Source organism: Meles meles, chromosome 13, assembly GCF_922984935.1.
Source record: "Meles meles chromosome 13, mMelMel3.1 paternal haplotype, whole genome shotgun sequence".
Taxonomy (NCBI): domain Eukaryota; kingdom Metazoa; phylum Chordata; class Mammalia; order Carnivora; family Mustelidae; genus Meles; species Meles meles.
Window position 1 is genome coordinate 13,394,649 of NC_060078.1, and position 18,745 is coordinate 13,413,393.

The following is an 18,745-nucleotide window of genomic DNA, read 5'->3' on the forward strand; positions in this document are numbered from 1 at the left end:
TTTTTTAATTATTTGACAGAGATCACAAGTAGGCAGAGAGAGGAAGGGAAGCAGGCTCCCTGCTGAGCAGAGAGCCTGATTCGGGGCTCCATCCCAGACCCTGAGACCATGACCTGAGCTGAAGGCAGAGGCTCAACCCACTGAGCCACCCAGGCGCCCTTAGTTTTCTCTTCTGATTTAGCTCCCTGCTCGCTCAGTGCTTGCACTGTTCATGTATAAAATGCTCTTTGTTGGCAACTCAAGCGGTTCCTGTAATTACTTTTCTGCCCACTTTCTGTTCCCCTGTTACTGATTGTCTTGCTTCTTGTTGTCTTAGTGGTCTGTGTACACAGTCGTTGCCACGTGGGGGCTCTTCATTCAGGGCTGTCGGAGGCAGGGACCCTGCTGGTGTCGCCTCCCCGAGGATGACCCTCCGGCCTCCCGACATGCGCCTGCGCTGTCCCTGCTCACAGGCCCTCGGCTCTCCCCTCACGGGCGTTCCAGCGGGTCCCATCTCTTCTTCTTTCTGCGTTTACTCCTTTGCCTTACGGAGTATATCTTTGTAATTCCCTGAAAGCAAGAGTCCGTAGGTGGTAGATATTGTGAAATCTTGTGTGTGCACAAATGGCTTTGATTTACCCTTCACTGTAAGGCCAGTTAATAATATGGCTGGGTATAGGATTCTAAGTTGGAAGTCATTGTCCCCCAGAATTTGGGGGCATTCTTCCAGAGCCTTCTGTTCTCCAGTATTGCTTTTGAAAAAGCCTGAGTCCTGGTGCTTGCCTGAAGCTTGTTGTTAACTTCCGGAGGCGTTAGGGTCTCCTGCGGTAGGGCTGTTTGCTGCTGTCAAGCTGCACGTTCACTGACCTTCTGGACGTGGAAATCCATACCTTCGGTGTGGTGTGTTCGACCTGCCCTCCTAACTCGAAATCCGGATACATGTTGTTAAAGGGAAATTGTAATAAAATACGTATTTCCCAAAGCCTGGAATACCATCAACTGAGCTGCTGGAAAGGATCATGGCGATTAAATTGGGCAAATAACCAGACTTTTTTTTTTTTTTTTTTTCAGCGTAACAGTACTCATTGTTTTTGCACCACACCCAGTGCTCCATGCAACATGTGCCCTCCCTATTACCCACCACTTGGTTCCCCAACCTCCTACCCCCCGCCCCTTCAAAACCCTCGGGTTGTTTTTCAGAGTCCATAGTCTCTCATGGTTCATCTCCCCTTCCAATTTCCCTCAACTCCCTTCTCTCCATCTCCGCATGTCCTCCATGTTATTTGTTATGCTCCACAAATAAGGGAAACCATATGATACTTGGCTCTCTCTGCTTGACTTATTTCACTCAGCATAATCTCTTCCAGTCCCGTCCATGTTGCTACAAAAGTTGGGTATGCATCCTTTCTAATGGAGGCATAATACTCCATCGTGTATATGGACCAGATCTTCCTTATCCATTCGTCCGTTGAAGGGCATCTTAAATAACCAGACTTTTAAAAAGTGTGCTGACAAGCATAAAATACAGACAGGCTCACATTTCATTCAACAGAGCAAATAAAAATTGCAGTGAGTGAGTCGTTGAAGCCACTGAGGACTCCCGTGTGCGGCCTAGACGTGTGCTGGAGACGGGTGGGTTATGTACGAGCTCTTCTCACTCTCACAGAAAGGGAAGAACGTGCAGTTCTACACATGTTACGTGAGAAGACTGAAGGCACGTCCACTTCAGTCTCTTGTCTCCATTTGGCCGCCGATGATCGTAAACCACAGTCTTCTCGCATGTGAAGGCTCCAGTCTCCCACGCTCCCACTAAGTGAGTGGAATAGTTGTCCCCATGCCAAGGACCGGAAGTTTTCCCAGATGTTTTTGGTAGTATATCCATCAGTGACTCCCTCTGTCAATGTGATTTTGAAAGTTGGGTTAGCGTCTGCTGAAATGTGCTGTAGAAAGTGCTAGTAGCTTCTAAGGAATGTTCTGAAGCCGCTTGCTTCATCACAAGGACCGTACCCCTCCCGAGCGCTGTCCGAAGAACAGCGGACGTTGAGCTGCAGACTTCACGGGGGGTCTTGTGTCCCTCGGTGTGAGCTCCTGAAGGCAGGACACTCCTGGGCGTCTCCTCTGTGCTCAGCACCCACACCGTGCACTTCTCTGTGACCAGAGGTGGGGGAATGAATGCTGAAGCTGCCTCCTTGGGGTTAGCATCAGGTCCCAGAGGCTCAGGGCTCCATGTCACACTGACTGTCCCCGCCTCCTGCTTCAGACACCCGTCCCAAGTCTGGGTTGTCCCCAGGGCTTCTGACCCCCCGCTATAGATTGGAGGTTCCGGGGACCCTGTCCTCCAGTTTGATTAATTTGCTAAACATTGCTCACAGAATTCAGGAAAACATGTTAACTTACCAGATTTCTAGTGTGTTCTAAGAGGATGTGACTTAGGACGCTCTGGGTGAGGTGTGTGGGAGGGGGTTCAGAGCTTCTGCACTCTGTCTGGATGCACCGCTCCCCCCAGACCCCCATGTCTTGACTCTTCACCAACCTGGAAACTCTCTGAATTGTCATCTTCTGGGTTTTTGCGCAGGCTTCATTCTGTAAGCCGGGTGGAGGAGGCCGTTGGCCATGGGTGACCACCTCCGCCTCCAGCCCCTCCCCGCTCCTTGGAGGTCCAGCCCCCCTGTGGTCTGGTCAGCTTTCCTGGCATCCAGCCCCCATTCTTGGGGACTTGGAGTCACCCCGTTGACGTGCACGCTGATGTGCAGAAAGGAGCTTGTGGAGAGTCACCGAAGAAAGACACCTTAATGTCAGGAAATTCCCAAGGTTGTGCCAGGAGAACAAAGTCAGAGACCACATCCATATTTCTGACTAGAAATCACCGTATCGTAAAGCTTAATTCCTGACGGCAGCAATCGTGGCATGCTTCCTTGCAGACCAGTAATGAGTCTTGTTTTCTCTTCTCCCACCAGCTTTTTGGAGACTGGGAAGCCCAGCTGCGGAGAATCATGAAGCTCATCGCCGGCGGTGGCCTGTCCATCACCGGCTCCCACAACATGTGTGGGGACTACCTGTACAGCGGGCACACGGTCATGCTCACGCTCACCTACTTATTTATCAAAGAGTGTAAGTCATGACACCTGCCGTCTTCCCCGGTCTCTGTGGTGTCTCCTGTGGGAGGCCAGTCCCTTGTGTCCCCACAGCGGTCCGCAGAGTGACCTGTGTGTGTGTGTGGGGGGGGTGACTTGATCCCTCAGGTGTCAGAGTAGCGTTGGGGGTGCATTTGAGCTGCTGAAAGGAGCCAGAAGGACATCTTCCTGAGACCACAGGCAGCCAGTGTTGGGCTGGGTTGGATGTTCTCAAGCTCCTGGCTCCCCCCTAAGCTCAGGGACAGAAGGGGCACAGTGATGTCCCTCATAGAGGCCATGGGCTCAGGACACTAACTGAGGCAGGCACTGAATGAGAAATTCCTTTTAAAAAACGTACTTAAAATATCTTATTATGAGACATAGAAAAATAATAACTAAATAAGCCCCTGTCCACTGCTCAGGCGTAATAGACAGTGGCATTTGCCATTTCTGTTTCGTTCAACCCATTAAAAAGCCAATAGAAGGTAACTAGGTGCTGAAGGCCTCTCATTCCTTCCCCTCCTGGTTTCCTCTGTCGTTTCCATCATGTTTTGGTGCTTACGTGTCATGGTTTGATGGTTTGTCACATCTGCTTGACGGTATTAAGTTCTCTCTGGTCTTTCTCCACTTGTCTTGGCTGCGATGATGTAGGAGGGACAGGCTCTGGCTCATCGTAACGAACCACGGGCAATTTGTTTTTCTCCTTGTAGAAACTGCAGGTGTTCTCAATATTTTACTGTTAAAAACTCTCTCTCGATGAGCATTAGGCAGTTTCCGTGAAGAGTAGTGAGGAGACCCGGGCTGCCGGACCTCGGAGGAGGGGCGCACGCATTGCAGTCTGGACGTGTCTTTGGAGTGAGCGCGTGGCACTGTTCGGAGCGTTGGTGTGGTTGGAATCAAAGCGGTGGTAGTAGCGAGAAGCCACAGATGAATCGATCAGTAGGAAGCAGATCACGGAGCGCACCTTGAACCCCGAGAAGGAGTCTGAACTTTGGTTCTCTCACACACAGTGGCCATGCCATCTGGTTCCTCCCTCAGAGAAGGAGGATCCCCTGCTGGCATGGGTGCAGGGTGGATGGAGGGGCCAGGCTGGAGAGCAGGGCGGGAGTGGGGCACTGGCTGCTGCCGTAATCCAGGGAAGACGTGGGGTGTCCTGAACCCCGTTGGTGTTGGCGTTGATGAGATGTGGAGGGAATGGAGAACGGTCAGCAGAGAGTCCGCGGAGAGCAAGGTTGGCTGGGAGCGTGGGAGACTCCTGAAGAGGCAAGGCTTGAGAGCCCAGTTTGGGTCTTTTTTTTTTTTTTTTTTTTTTTAAGATTTTACTTATTCATTAGAGAGAGAGCTAGCGCACAAGCAGGGGGAGCAGCGGGCAGAGGGGCAGAGGGAGAAACATGCTGCCCCTCCCAGCAAGGAAACTGTCTTGGGGCTGGATCCCAGGACCTGGAATTGTGACCTGAGCCGAAGGCAGATGTGTCTCCAGCTGAGCCACCCAGGTGCCCTAGGCTAGCTTTGGTCTTAAACCTAGATGGGGAAGACAGGACGAGATGTGCTTCAGGGCACCGGGAGAGGGAACGTAGGTGTTCTTCTGCTTACTCTTGGCACATGACCAATTCTCACAGCTTCTGTTCTGAACCCTCAGTGCGCCGTCTTGCCCTTGTGCTGGGGTGAGCTGGCCATGGAAGTGGGGGCCGGCAGGCCTGGTGTAAGCACTTGGGGGAGCGCTCCTGCCCCCTGCTGGTTGTACTGCAGTAGAGGCTAAGCCTTATCCTTGAAGGAAACCCAGGGTGCCATGTTGGGAGACTGGGAAGACGGGGGTCATGATCACAGATTTTGAGTTCTGGTGCTGTCGTGAGCTCTGTGACCTTGGGGCCCACCTTTGACCTCTCTAAGGCTTGGTTCCCTCAACTTGAGAATGAACTACTGGTAGCCACTCTGTGGCTGAGGGAGAGGAGAGGCGGTAGGAATGAAGACAGTCAGCATATTCGGACTCCAGCAGAGTTGCGTGAAGGATTGTTGTGTTGTTAGGGTACAAATACAGATTCTCCTGGGACTGGACTATAGAGTGCTCCTCCCCTGCCCAGCCACTCCCTTTAAAGCCGCAAACATCCCTTCCCCTCTCTGCTTCTGATCCTGCTTCTCCTGTTTAGCTTTTTAATTTTTTCTTGGCATTTAGCACCTTCTAACATAGTGTATAATTTACTTATTTGCTGTAATTAATTTGTATCATCTCTCCTCCGTACTGGGAAGGGATCTGCCCACAGGGTAGGTTCTTTGCCTGTTTTGTTCGTTTATCTCAGTAGCTAGAGCATCTCCCGTCCCGAGTACATAGGAGATGCTCGGTAAATAGTGGTTAAATGGAGGACTAGTTCGTGGACCCCTTAAGAATCCAGTAAAGGTGAACTTTCTCCCCCTGGGTTGGGAGGATGGATCACATGCAGATGATATTCATACGTAAAACGTCTGACCCTCTTCAGCCCATGCTTCGAGAATACAGGGTAGGAAGGCCTGCGCTCATAGAGATATTGATGCTTCTGCCAGGGGGCTTCCAAATCAGGTATGGACAGGTGTTTATTTGACCCTGCCCTGCCTTGAAGGCACTTGGACCCAAATCCCCAGGCATCTGATCCTTTCTTATTCCCATTTGAGAAATGGAAATCCCAAAGACCTCTAAGTTAGGGGATGGTCCCAGAGCTTGGAAAGCAGATAAGACATTTCTGTCAATCATGACTGCCTAGTCCCCGTATAAGGGTCTCTGGACCAATAGTATTGATTTTTGTTGAGAACATTAATTCCAAGTTATTCACAAGTAAATTGACTTAAATGTCAGTGGGCTTTTTTTTTTTTTTTTGGATAGAGCATGATGTATCGTCCTGTCCGTTGTCCTTTTAAACTGTATTTACGATAATACAAAGCAAGCGCTAACCCGACAGAAATTACAGTCTGATCAAATCATGAAATACGCGGCTGCCATTCTTGCCTTGGTTACGGAGAAGCAAAAGCCCTTTGATTCGCTGCCAGACGACGTGGTTCCGGAAGGAGAGGTCCACGTCGCTGGGTAGTGGGGTGGGTGCCCTTAGTGGTGCTGGGACAACGGGGCCACCGTGAATGTCTCATCTTCACAGACTCCCCACGACGGCTCTGGTGGTACCACTGGATCTGCTGGCTTCTCAGCGTGGTTGGGATCTTCTGCATCCTCCTGGCGCACGACCACTACACTGTGGACGTGGTGGTGGCCTACTACATCACCACGAGACTCTTCTGGTGGTACCACACGATGGCCAATCAGCAAGTGAGTGTCCCTTCTCACAGGGTCGCAGCCTCCCTGCCCACCCCCCAGGCCCAGTGGTGCACGCACCATCCACAGACAAGCGTTGGTTTCTCTCCCAGGGGTCGGCATCTCAGGTGGGGTTGTCCTTCCTGATGCCGGCCCACTGGAGAATAAAAAGTGACGAGGGAAGGTGTGGGTGCACACCGCAGACATGGCGTCCTTCCAGTGCAAGTGCCCCGTCTTCCCCCCAACCCGGACAGATGTCTCAGCTGTGCCCACCCAGTCTCCATCCCCTGCCGGCTGAGTACAGAACATCCATTGCAGGGAAGTCACCGCAACCCTGATTGGAGGATACACTGATGGCTGCCAGATGGCGTGAGGCCCGTGTTGTCCGTGCACTCGCAGAATTGGCATTGTTCTCCTGCTGGGCTGGGGCCCAGTTAGCAGAGTGCACGAGATAACGTGCGTGTGTCACCAGGCACGTGGGATGGCTCTGGGGTCCTTTGCAACCTGAAAAGGGACTGTCCAGACTCTAGGTGGAGGGTGGCTAGCTGAGCGTGCGTGTTCCTCTTGGGGCTGGAGCAGTGGTGCGTGCCTCTGACTTGGTGTTCCTGTCCTTCTCCCAGGTGCTAAAAGAAGCTACCCAGATGAACCTCTTGGCTAGGGTGTGGTGGTACAGGCCGTTCCAGTACTTTGAAAAGAATGTCCAAGGAATCGTGCCTCGCTCGTACCATTGGCCCTTCCCCTGGCCGGTCGTCCATCTCGGCAGGCAAGTCAAGTACAGCCGCTTGGTGAGCGACACGTAACGGCTGCAGGAAGCGGGCAAGCGAGGAGCTGTCCGAAGTGCTAGAACCGCACAAGAGAAGATGCCATGAACACACCTCCCTGACCCCGTTCTCCTTCAGCAGTTCCCTTGACTTAACCTGTTGAGTTACCTGGTCAGCACTGTGATCTTTTTTTCTCTCCAAAGGACCTGCGTTGGACAACAATAAAGAAAATCTAACCTATCATGCACTGTACACATCTTCCTGTTCATAAGTTTGGGATTTCCATAACCTGCGACCACCACGTTCCTTTGTATATGATGCAACAGCATAAATGTAAGCTTTTATATCATCAGTTCTGGTCTTTCCAGGCACATCTGGAAATAAAGCGTATTATTTTCTTGGGAAAACATACTTTTCATATCTCTTGCCCCAAAGATTGGGCTGTAAGCCATTTTCTAGCAAATGTCTCTATGAAGGTTTCTAAGTACCTGAATGGGGTTCGATTCTGAAATCTTTCTACCTGTTGCACCGATATTCAAATAAAAATGACAGACACAGAAAGGTTTGGTAACTTTGGGTTTTGTAAAAATCAGCAGAGAGAGTGTGTCAAAAAGTGCAAAAAAAAAAGATTCTGTTATAAAGTGATTTTCTAAGTATTTCCTAACTTTATTTTTCAAAATAATGTTATGAAAACCAAATTTAAAGATTTTTACATGTCGGAGAGAACAGAGTTAGAATTTAAAAATGCTTCTTGGGAGAGAAATGTGTCTATGTTTATAGTGCCTTTCTTGTCTTGATTGTATGGTCAGTAGGCAATCTTAAATGTTTTTATTTAAAATAAAATATTCCATGGAAATATAAATGTATGTATACACTACTAAATTTTGCATTTATAGCTAAATTAAATCAGAAGACTGCTTATGGTTTTTAAATCGCTATGAATTAGAGAGTGGGGGAGTTAATTAGAAAGTCAGAGCCTGTTCCCATATTGTGAGCAGGTGGCAAGACAAGTACCACTTCAATTATTTTATCATCTCTTTGGTAGTTCGATTTTAACTATACAGTGAAAACAGCCATGAATACTTTGTTTTTAAAAAGAGAGTTTTGAAAATGATCACTTAACTAAAACTTGAAAGCTCTAAATTAGTTATCCGTACTCTCATGACAATTTTGTTGGTGAACAACAAAACAGAGATCTATTTCTTTAAAATATATTTGTGCAGAAACTGCATGTAACTCGAAGTTTTACTCCCAACATGAGTATGTTTGGGGAAGTATTCTCTTCTATACTTGCCAATGTGGAGAACAAAATAGTTTTTTAAGAATGAAGAAGTATATATATCCATTCTGTATTTTACGCGGCAGAATTATCTTCCGTAGGGTTTTTTTGTGAATTCACAAGGTGATATTTGTATTGTAAAACAATAATGGTGAAGGAAATAAAAAAGGCTTTTAAAATTTTGTTTGTTTTAAATATTTGTAAAGTTATTATTCCAGAGAGTACACTGATATCTTAACGGCTTACCTAGATCATAAATTAATCAAAATGCACTTTTTAATAAAACCTGATACTTAAAATAAATGGCTGTTATTTCTAATGTGTTCACATCCTTCCCGGAAGTCATCAACAAGAGTCATTAAAGTGGAGGTAAAACGCTGCGCTTTGGATCTGGGGTTTATTCTGAGACAGGGTCTGTGGCAATTCTGTTTCTATCCCCTTAAGGTTTCTGAAAGCATACGAGTGTCTTTGCAAACATACATAGAATGGAAGGTGAGTTAAATTCGAGCTGCAGCCTGCCTTGGCTAGAGACGTCAGGCTGGTGAGGTTTCCTGCGTGGGGCTCTGGACGTGTGTCTCCGTCAGAACGTGGGATGGCTTCTGGGGAGGCCTGTTGACCAGAATTCTGGGATGGGTCTTTCGCTGGTACAGCCTTTCCCTGACCTTGACTGTCAAGCAGGTGCGGCGCATCGAAGGGGAAGGAAACTTGAGGAATGAAAATGAAGTTTGAGACAGGTTAAAAATTGGATCTTTTCTTCCTGAATCAAGTAGTTAAAAAAAAAAAATGGCAACCACAGGTTTGCATCCTATGTACTAAAGAACTTCATGCCTGACTGCCCTGGTTCATGAATGGACGTATCCCGTGGCTCCCCGATTTGCAGATCCAGGAAGGACAGAGAAATCTCGTGTTCTAGAGAATCATAGTCCACTTGATAATGCCTGTCTGGTTGAGGACATGGGTGTTTTTATCCTTCCATTTGCTAAGATGAAGCCCTGGAAGGTAGCTCCTTTGTTTGGCTCCCTTTATGAGGAAGACATTTTACGTGTATTTTCTTGTTAACCCCGACAAAAACCATGAGGTTAGTAGTTACTACCCCGTCTTGCAGGAGGGGACTGATTGGAGTTCCGGTTTCCACCTTCTCCCAGCACCCTGTGCTCCCCCAAATACTGTGAGTGTTCATAAATTCTATAGGGTCGGGATCAGCAGTGAGAGAATTGGTGCTTATCCTGGTAAAGCCAAGTGGGACGGACGCCTCTTACTATGAACCACATCGTAGGAAATCCACGTCACAAGCTGAGAAACTAATTTGCCAATTTCTTAACTGCTAAATGTTTTATTTGGATCCCAAATACCTAATTGATAAATGGGATCAATAGCTCATAAACTTTATAAGATAAAATGAGGATCCCTGTTAGCTTTCATTTGACCATCATTATACAGAAAGTCAACCAGGAGGGCACCTGGGTGGCTCAGCGGGTTAAGCCTCTGCCTTCAGCTAGGTCATGATCTCAGGGTCCTGGGATTGAGCCCCGCATCAGGCTCTCTGCTCCACAGGGAGCCTGCTTCCCCCTTTCTCTCTGCCTGCCTCTCTGCCTACTTGTGATCTCTCTCTTTCTCTCTGTCAAATAAATAAAATCTTAAAAAAAAAAGTCAACCAGGTATTGGCATAACTAGGGTATAGAATATGCTACTTGGATCCCTTGGATGCCGATAATCTCGCTGCTTCTTTTTTTTTTTTTTTTTTTTAAGATTGTTTTAGAGAAAAAGTGTGTAGTGAGGAGGGGCAGAGGGAGAGAGAATCTCAAACAGACTCCCCACTGAGCATGGAAGCCAATGCAGGGATTGATCTCGTGACCCGGAGATCACAACCTAAGCCAAAACCAAGAATTGGACGCTGATGCTGACTGATAATCTTATCTTTATTTTTTTTTCCCCCCCTCTCTCTTTGGTCAGGAAACTTAACTTGAACAAGGCCAGACTTGGATTTCAGGTCCTTAAACTTCTCTGTCTGCTGGCTCAGTAGAAGTCACAAGAAAATTAAACAACCTGCTAGATCCAGACTCCAGCCTGCTGAGGTCAGAGATGGGTAGGGTCCGTGAGTGACCCACTTAGTGAAGGGAGGTTGCATGAAACTGGAACGAGGGAGCAAGAAGGTCAGGATCATGGGGAGAGTGGCAGAAGGACAGCGCAGGCAGCCATGGCTTACCATTGGTGGAGATAGGGAGGGAGGGTTTATCACAAGAGCTAATGTGTGTGTTGCACGTGTGGGAAATCCTTTGCATTCTCTAGTGTTCGCCTGGCACTAGTGTCGTTGAGCATCTAGCAATTGAGAAAATGCCTGCGATGGGATTAGAGATGCCCTTGAGATTTTCTGGTTTACCATTCACAGCGTACGTGTGATATCCAATCAGCAAGAATCGTACTCAGCCATTCATTATTCCCTCAATGCCTCATGGTTGGTGAGTGTCAAGATTTGAGAGTCTCTTGAGCATTCTTGAGACAGGTTTACTAAAGATTTGAAGACAGAGATTGGTGAGGTAGATGGACTCCCATGTTTTTCAAAGTCAAAGAAGTAGAGGGTCCAAATTCAGAGGCCTATGCTTCCTCCCGTGTCCGGTTCCTGTGTCCAAGGATATCTAGGGAGTGGCTTGAGGGGCCAAAATGGCATCCCAGGCAAGGACAAAGGAAGGCTCAGACACCCACGAGGGACCGGCCCAGAGTCCCTTCCCAGCCCCATGGTGGCCTAGAAGCTCATGTGTTGTGACGCTCTCTTGTTAGATGCATATACATTAAAGTTGCTGTGTTTTCTTGGAGGATTGACCCCTTTATCGCTCTGTCCTCTATTCTTAGTAATATTCCTTGTTGTGGAGTCTGCTTTGTCTGAAATTAAAATAACGACCCCAGCTTTCTTCTGATGAGTGCTCAGCATGGTATCTATCTTTCTCCACCCCTTTATTTTTAATCTCTCTGGATCTTTACAAAGTGGGTTTCCTATAGACAGAATATATAGCAGATAACCAGCCTCCTGTTTTTAATCCTGTTTTTAATGACAATCTCTGTCTTTTTAATTGGTGTATTTAGACCTGTCACATTTAAAGTATAATTGATAACACAGTTGACCCTTGAACAATAGGGGTTCGGACTGAGCAGGTTCTGTGGATTTTTTTTTCAATCAATTACTGTAAATTTATGATTTCTATTGCACTTTTATGATTTTCCTAATGTTTTTTTCTCTAGCTTTATTCTAAGAATACAGTATATAATACATAGACAATATATGTGTTCATCAGTTGTTTGTTATTGATGGGACTTCTGGTCAACAGGAGGCTATTGGTAGATAAATTTGGAGGGAGTCCAAATTTTTATGAGGATTTTTGACTCCTGCCTGCCCTTCTCCCCTTCGCAATAGTCCATCTAAGTTACAGTATAAGTGTTTTTAGTAATTTATGGCTTCAGTGGCTTCGGTCCCATGTCAGCAGATCCCAGCTGTGACTCTGGATACTCCTGTCTCTCCAGATTTGGGGAGTGGCGGTTGGCTCCGTTGGCCCCAGTCCTCTGATGGCTCCAAAAAGAAGTCATGTTTTGCAAAGTTTGTCCAGCCTTTTGTAGTTGTAAAGATGGGAGTGGTGACTTGATTCTAAAGCTCTTTGCTTGTTGAAGATGAAACCAGAAGCCCTTGGTGACCCAGTTTTTGTTGTCAAATCAATTTGGAAGACAACGAGTAAGCTGTTGTCTGAGGAGGGCCTTTAACATCTGGACGTGGAAATTTGTGTCCTAATGACAATTGAAGAACTAAACATAGAAATGGCTGTTGGAGTCGGCCTTAATGGCTTCCAACTCTCAACACACAGTGTCCAGAAGGACATGAAGGCAACTGACACGGGATTGGAGAATGTCGTGGGTACATTCAGGTAACTGAACTGCGAGCTTACCTGCCAGAGCCTTTCATGCCCACTGCCCCCGCCCCCCACCAGCCCAGAGGACCTAGGACGCACTGAGCACTAAAGCAGACCCAGAATCTGGAGGAACCTGAGTGACTTTCTCTCTCCTTCTTTCTTCAGACCGCTCTTGTGGTTCATTGTCTGAGAGTGCTGTGGCCTGTCGCAGGTTGGTACCTGGGAAAGATCTGGTTAGTAACAAGTAAACTGTATATTAGCAACAAACATAATCACTTACGAGGAACATCAGAATGTTCCGAGAATGCTTGGTCACTTTTTGCCAGAGGGTTTACAGTATGTTCTGTTGAGTTAGTCAATTTCTTTCTTCTCTCTCTATCTTTTTGACTTGGACTAAGATAAGTTCTAAATAGCTTAACTTGGTGGCTCAAAGCATTTTTTCAGTGTGAGCAGGAAATAGGGCAAGTGGTGGTGTTCTTACAGTTCTTACAGCTGTTCTTAACAGTTCTTACAGTTGTCCTGGTCCGTAGTCCACCAAGAGCTTCAACCAAGGTATTGTATGTACTTCATTTCACACCAAGGGCTTTGTCCAACTCCTCTCTCAGGAGTTGGCATCAGGGCACCTGGGTGGCTCAGTCATTAAGCGGCTGCCTTCGGCTCAGATCATGATCCCAGGTCCTGGGGTTGAACCCCATGTCTGTCTCCCTGCTCAGTGGGGAGCCTGCTTCTCCCTCTCCCACTCCCCCGTTTGTGTTACCTCTCTCGCTATGTCTCTCCCTGTCAAATAAATAGATAACATCTTAAAAAAAAAAAAAAAGTTGGCGTCTAAGCTGAACTAGTGCTCGGGGAGACGTAACAAGTCACGGTCACATAGCCGGGGCAGTTCTGAAAGAACATGAATCATGATGCCATGACTGCCGGTGACCCATGTGGCAATGTAACGTAGGGTGATGGGGGGCATGTAGACGAGTTCTGTGTTCAGTAAACAGTCACCAGTGTTAAACGGAGGGAAGTGAGCTGGAGAGATGAAAACGAAGCCCCTGGGAGCCATGGTAGAAGTCCCAGTCAATGGAGAGACTGGCCCCAGCCAGAGAGAGAGAGCTGGACCACATGTGAAACCAAACCGAGACTCAGCCTTTATTTAAACTTCTGGAGACATTGTCAGGAGACTGAAGCCATTCACGGCTTACATCTTTGGTAAGATCCTTGCTTCACTGTCCTGAGCCTCTGATGAGGTGCACTGTGGTTGTAGGATTACTGGTGGACTCTGACACGGCACAACACAGCCCAGATAAGGAGCGAGGGGAGAACGAAGCACGAATGTGGGTCTAGCTCCAGGATTGACTAGATCTGCTTAGATCTGCTCCCCTGGCCAACTCTGTGTTGTCCCAACGAGGAGCTGATGGTGTTTTCATGGCTTCCTGCTGGTAGTATCCATCAGCACAAGAGGAGAAGCCACAGGGGGGCTTTGGCCAAAGCATTCTCTTCTGAATAATGATCCTGTGACCATGGAAAGGCACACCGCGGGTTTTCCACTCAGGATGTGTGGCCGTGCTCCCTGATATCTTAGGATGTTTCAGGGAGAAGAAATAACTTGGGAAAAAGCATGATCTGTTACAATGAAGGTTTGTTTGGAAGTCTTATCTGAAATCCTTGGCTTTGAGTTGCAAGAGGCCATGGCCAGTCATTGCCAGGTTGATGGGAAGCATGTTCATTGCCAGTCCTGGTGGTCCCGGGAGCCTTCTGACCTCTGGCTGTGCTGAGCTGTGGTCTTCCTCTCTGTAGACGCTCCAGTGAGCCGAGCAGGCTCGGTCCAGCCCGGAGGCAGGCAGACACACTGGCAGGCGAGGGCTAGCTGCATTGCTCTGCGAGTTCCTGGGGCGAGCGTGAAAAGCAAATGACACCAAGATGAGCTGGTCCTGTTAGTGCTGCAGGCACCTGTCTGCCTGGAAGCATCACTGGCCTGGGGCCATGGGTTCCCATTGGTGCTCAGGAGCTGACCCCAGCCCATCCCAGAGCTTAATCTCTGCCCTGGGGGCTTGCCTGGACCGCTTCAAACCCTGGGGCCAAGAGGCTGCCTGATGAGGTTTCCCCAGGGCTCCCGGTTCCTGGCTGGGCAGAGGGAAGGAACTGCAGGAGGGCAGAGAGCTCCAAGCAGGGGGTAGGGCCACAAGTCCTGTTGTGTGTTCGTGCACAATCCCTGGTCCTCATTGCACCCAACACACAGCAAAAGGGGTCGGGGTGGGGGCTGGGGACTGAGCGGCAGCATCGTACTTCCTTCGGGAGAGAAAATGTCAATGTATTCAGCACACAGAACCCCCACACACTATTAACATTCACTGAGTGTGAATTCAAACAAAAAGTCACCGAAATTAGATGGGAACGTATCCGAAATGTCACTTTAACACATGCCAAGTATGAAGAACGGTGACAAATGGGCTTCCGGTAGATCGAAACTAGCTTAATTTCTCAAGATATTCAGGGTTTAATCACCAATTAAAATCAGCAAAAACAATGAATTCGTGCAGGCCCCGGGAAATTCATTTTCCTCCCGGGAAGGAAGAGGGCCCTGGTCCAAGTCTTTCTCATTTGGCAAAACTGAGGAGGAACTGCTGGCAATCTTCCCAAGCGCCAGAGGAAGAGGAAAGGCAAGCAGGGCTCACAGCAGAGGCCTGCTGCTTTCTGCTCCGGTTTCCAGCAGCTTCCCCTGCCTGGGACTGCAGGAATGTGCTTGCTGGTGGGTGCGGAAGCCCGGACCCCGGAGGGCAGGTGAGCCTTAGGTCCTGTGGAACACGAGCTTCTCTGTCTTGCAGGTTGCTCCTCCAGGGCTGTTTGCTTTTGATGGAGGGAGGGAGTGGGACCTAAGTTAGGGTTTAGACACAAACACATACATACACACACACACACACATAAATTTAGCATTCATATCAGCATATTTCAAGCTGTAACAAATCTTCCCTTAGAGAAACATCTTTAGATTACATGAAACTAGTATTTGTCAAATTTATGTGCCCTTAAAACCCATTCCATAGGGGTGCCTGGGTGGCTCAGTGGGTTAAAACCTCTGCCTTTGGCTCAGGTCATGATCTCAGGGTCCTGGGATCGAGCCCCGCGTTGGACTCTCTGCTCAGCAGGGAGCCTGCGTCCCCTTCTCTCTCTCTGCCTACTTGTGATCTCTGTCTGTCAAATAAATAAATAAAATCTTAAAAAAAAAAAAGCCATTCCATATAAACCTTTCTTCCCCTCTAACATTTTATCATGAAAAATTATTTAAAAAAATTTTTTTAATTTACTATTTTTATTAACATGTAATGTATTATTTGCCCCAGGGTTACAGGTCTGTGAATTGTCATGTTTACACACTTTACAGCACTCACCATAGCACATACCCTACCCAATGTCCATAACCCAACCACCCTCTCCATACCCTCCCTACCCCCAGCAATCCTCAGTTTGTTTTGTGAGATTAAGAATCTATTATGGCCTCTCTCCCTCCGGATCCCATCCTGTTTCATTTTTACCTTCCCTACCCCCCACTCTGCCTCTCAAATTCCTCATATCAGGGAGATCATATGAAAATTGTCTTTCTCTATTTGACTTATTTTGCTCAGCATAATACCCTCTAGTTCCATCCACATTGTTGCAAATGGCAAGATTTCATTCCTTTTGATGGCTGCATAGTGTTCCATTGTGTGTGTGTGTGTGTATATATCCATTCATCTGTTGGTGGACATCTAGGTTCTTTCCATAGTTTGGCTATTGTGGACATTGCTGCTATAAACATTCGGATGCACATGCCCCTTTGGATCACTACATTTGTATCTTTAGGGTAAATACCCAATAGTGTGATTGCTGGGTCATAGGGCAGCTCTGTTTTCAACTCTTTGAGGAATCTCCATGCTGTTTTCCAGACTGGTTGTACCAGCTTGCATTCCCACCAACATTGTAGTAGGGTTCCCCTTTCTCCGCATCCTCGCCAGCATCTGTCTTTTCCTGACTTGTTAATTTTAGCCATTCTGACTGGTGTGAGGTGGTATCTTGTAGTTTTGATTTGTATTTCCCTGATGCCGAATGATGTGGAGCACTTTTTCATGTGTCTCTTAGCCATCTAGATGTCTTCTTTGCAGAAATGTCTGTTCATGTCCTCTGCTCATTTCTTTTTTTTTTTTTAAAGATTTTATTTATTTATTTGACAGAGAAATCACAAGTAGGCAGAGAGGCAGGCAGAGAGAGAGGAGTAAGCAGGCTCCCTGCAGGGCAGAGAGCCCGATGCGGGGCTTGATCCCAGGACCCTGAGATCATGACCTGAGCCGAAGGCAGTGGCTTAATCCACTGAGCCACCCAGGCGCCCCTCTGCTCATTTCTTGATTGGATTGTTTGTTCTTTGGGTGTTGAGTTTGATAGGGTCTTTTTAGATTTTGGATACTAGTCCTTTATCTGATATGTCGTTTGCAAATATCTTCTCCCATTCTGTCAGTTGTCTTTTGGTTTTGTTGACTATTTCCTTTGCTGTGCAAAAGCTTTTGAACTCAATGAAGTCCCAATAGTTCACTTTTGCCCTTGCTTCCCTTGCCTTTGGCGATGTTTCTAGGAAGAAGTTGCTGCAGCTGAGGTCAAAGAGGTTGCTGTTTGTGTTCTCCTCAAGGATTTTGATGGATTCCTGTTTCACATTTAGGTCTTTCATCCATTTTGAGTCTATTTTTGTGTGTGGTATAAGGAAATGCTCTAGTTTCATTCTTCTGCATGTGGCTGTCCAGTTTTCCCAACACCATTTGTTGAAGAGGCTGTCCTTTTCCCATTGGACATTCTTTCCTGCCTTGTTGAAGATTAGTTGACCATAAAGTTAAGGGTCTATTTCTGGGCTCTTTATTCTTTTCCATTGATCTATGTGTCTGTTTTTGTGCCATTACCATGCTGTCTTGATGATGACAGCTTTGTAATAGAGCTTGAAGTCTGGAATTGTGATGCCACCAACTCTGGCTTTCTTTTTCAACATTCCTCTGGATATTCAGGGTCTTTTCTGGTTCCATTTAAATTTTAGGATTATTTGTTCCGTTTCTTTGAAAAAAGTTGATGGTATTTTGATAGGGATTGCATTAAATGTGTAGATTGCTTTGGGTAGCATAGACATTTTCACAATATTTGTTCTTCCAATCCATGAGCATGGAACGTTTTTCCATTTCTTTGTGTCTTCCTCAATTTCTTTCATGAGTATTTTATAGTTTTCTGAGTATAGATTGTTTGTCTCTTAGGTTTATTCCTAGGTATCTTATTGTTTTGGGTGCAATTGCAAATGGGATCGACTTCTTAATTTATCTTTCTTCTGTCATGTTGTTGGTATATAGAAATGCAACTGATTTCTGTGCATTGATTTTATATCTTGACATTTTACTGAATTCCTTTACAAGTTTTAACAGTTTTGGAGTGGTCTTTTGGTTGGTCCACATAAAATATATCATCTGCAAAGAGTTATAGTTTGACTTCTTCTGTGCCGATTTGGATGCCTTTAATTTCTTTTTGTTGTCTGATTGCTGAGGCTAGGATTTCTAGTACTATGTTGAATAGCAGTGGTGATAGTGGACATCCCTGCCATGTTCCTGACCTTAGACGAAAAGCTCTCAGTTTTTCCCCATTGAGAATGATATTCGCTGTGAGTTTTTCATAGATGGCTTTGATGATATTGAGGAATGAACCCTCTCTCCCTATACTCCGAAGAGTTTTGATCAAGAAAGGATGCTGTACTTTGTCAAATGCTTTTTCAGTATCTATTGAGAGTATCATATGTTTCTTGTTCTTTCTTTTATTAATGTAATGGATCACACTGATTGATTTGTGGATGTTGAACTAACCTTGCAGCCCAGGAACCAATCCCACTTGGTCATGGTGAATAATCCTTTTAATGTACTGTTGGATCATATTAACTAGTATTTTGGTGAGAATTTTTGCATCTGTGTTCATCAGGGATATTGGTCTGTAATTCTCCTTTTTGGTGTAGTCTTTGTCTGGTTTGGGGATCAAGGTGATGCTGGCCTCATAAAATGAGTTTGGCAGTTTTTCTTCCATTTCTATTTTTTGGAACAGTTTCAGGAGGATAGGTATGAATTCTTCTTTAAATGTTTGGTAGAATTCCCCTGGGAAGCCATCTGGCACTGGGCTCTTGTTAGTTAGGTGATTTTTGATGACTGCTTCAATCTCCTTACTGGTTATGGGTTTTTTCTGGTTTTCTGTTTCTTTCTGGTTCACTTTTGATGGTTTATATGTCTCTAGGAATGCATCCATTTCTTCCAGATTGTCAAATTTGCTGGCGTATAGTTGTTTATAATATGTTCTTATAATTGTTTGTATTTCTTTGGTGTTGGTTGTGATCTCTCCTCTTTCATTCATGATTTTATTTATTTGGGTCCTTTCTTTCTCTTTTCTTTTTAATAAGTCTGGTCAGGGGT

General features: G+C 46.5%; 1 protein-coding gene across 14 annotated transcripts in view; it reads left to right on the forward strand.

Annotated features, from left to right (window-relative positions):
* SGMS1 (sphingomyelin synthase 1) overlaps positions 1-8,709 on the forward strand; it is a 261,758-nt gene extending 253,049 nt beyond the window's left edge. For all 14 annotated transcript variants that reach the window (XM_046028070.1, XM_046028069.1, XM_046028073.1 and 11 more), the window contains 3 exons: positions 2,937-3,090; positions 6,215-6,381; positions 6,987-8,709. In XM_046028070.1, the coding sequence (XP_045884026.1) occupies positions 2,937-3,090; positions 6,215-6,381; positions 6,987-7,166 (501 nt within the window). In that variant the 3' untranslated portion in view covers positions 7,167-8,709. The remainder of the gene's footprint in view (positions 1-2,936; positions 3,091-6,214; positions 6,382-6,986) is intronic.
* The last annotated feature ends 10,036 nt before the right edge of the window (positions 8,710-18,745 follow it).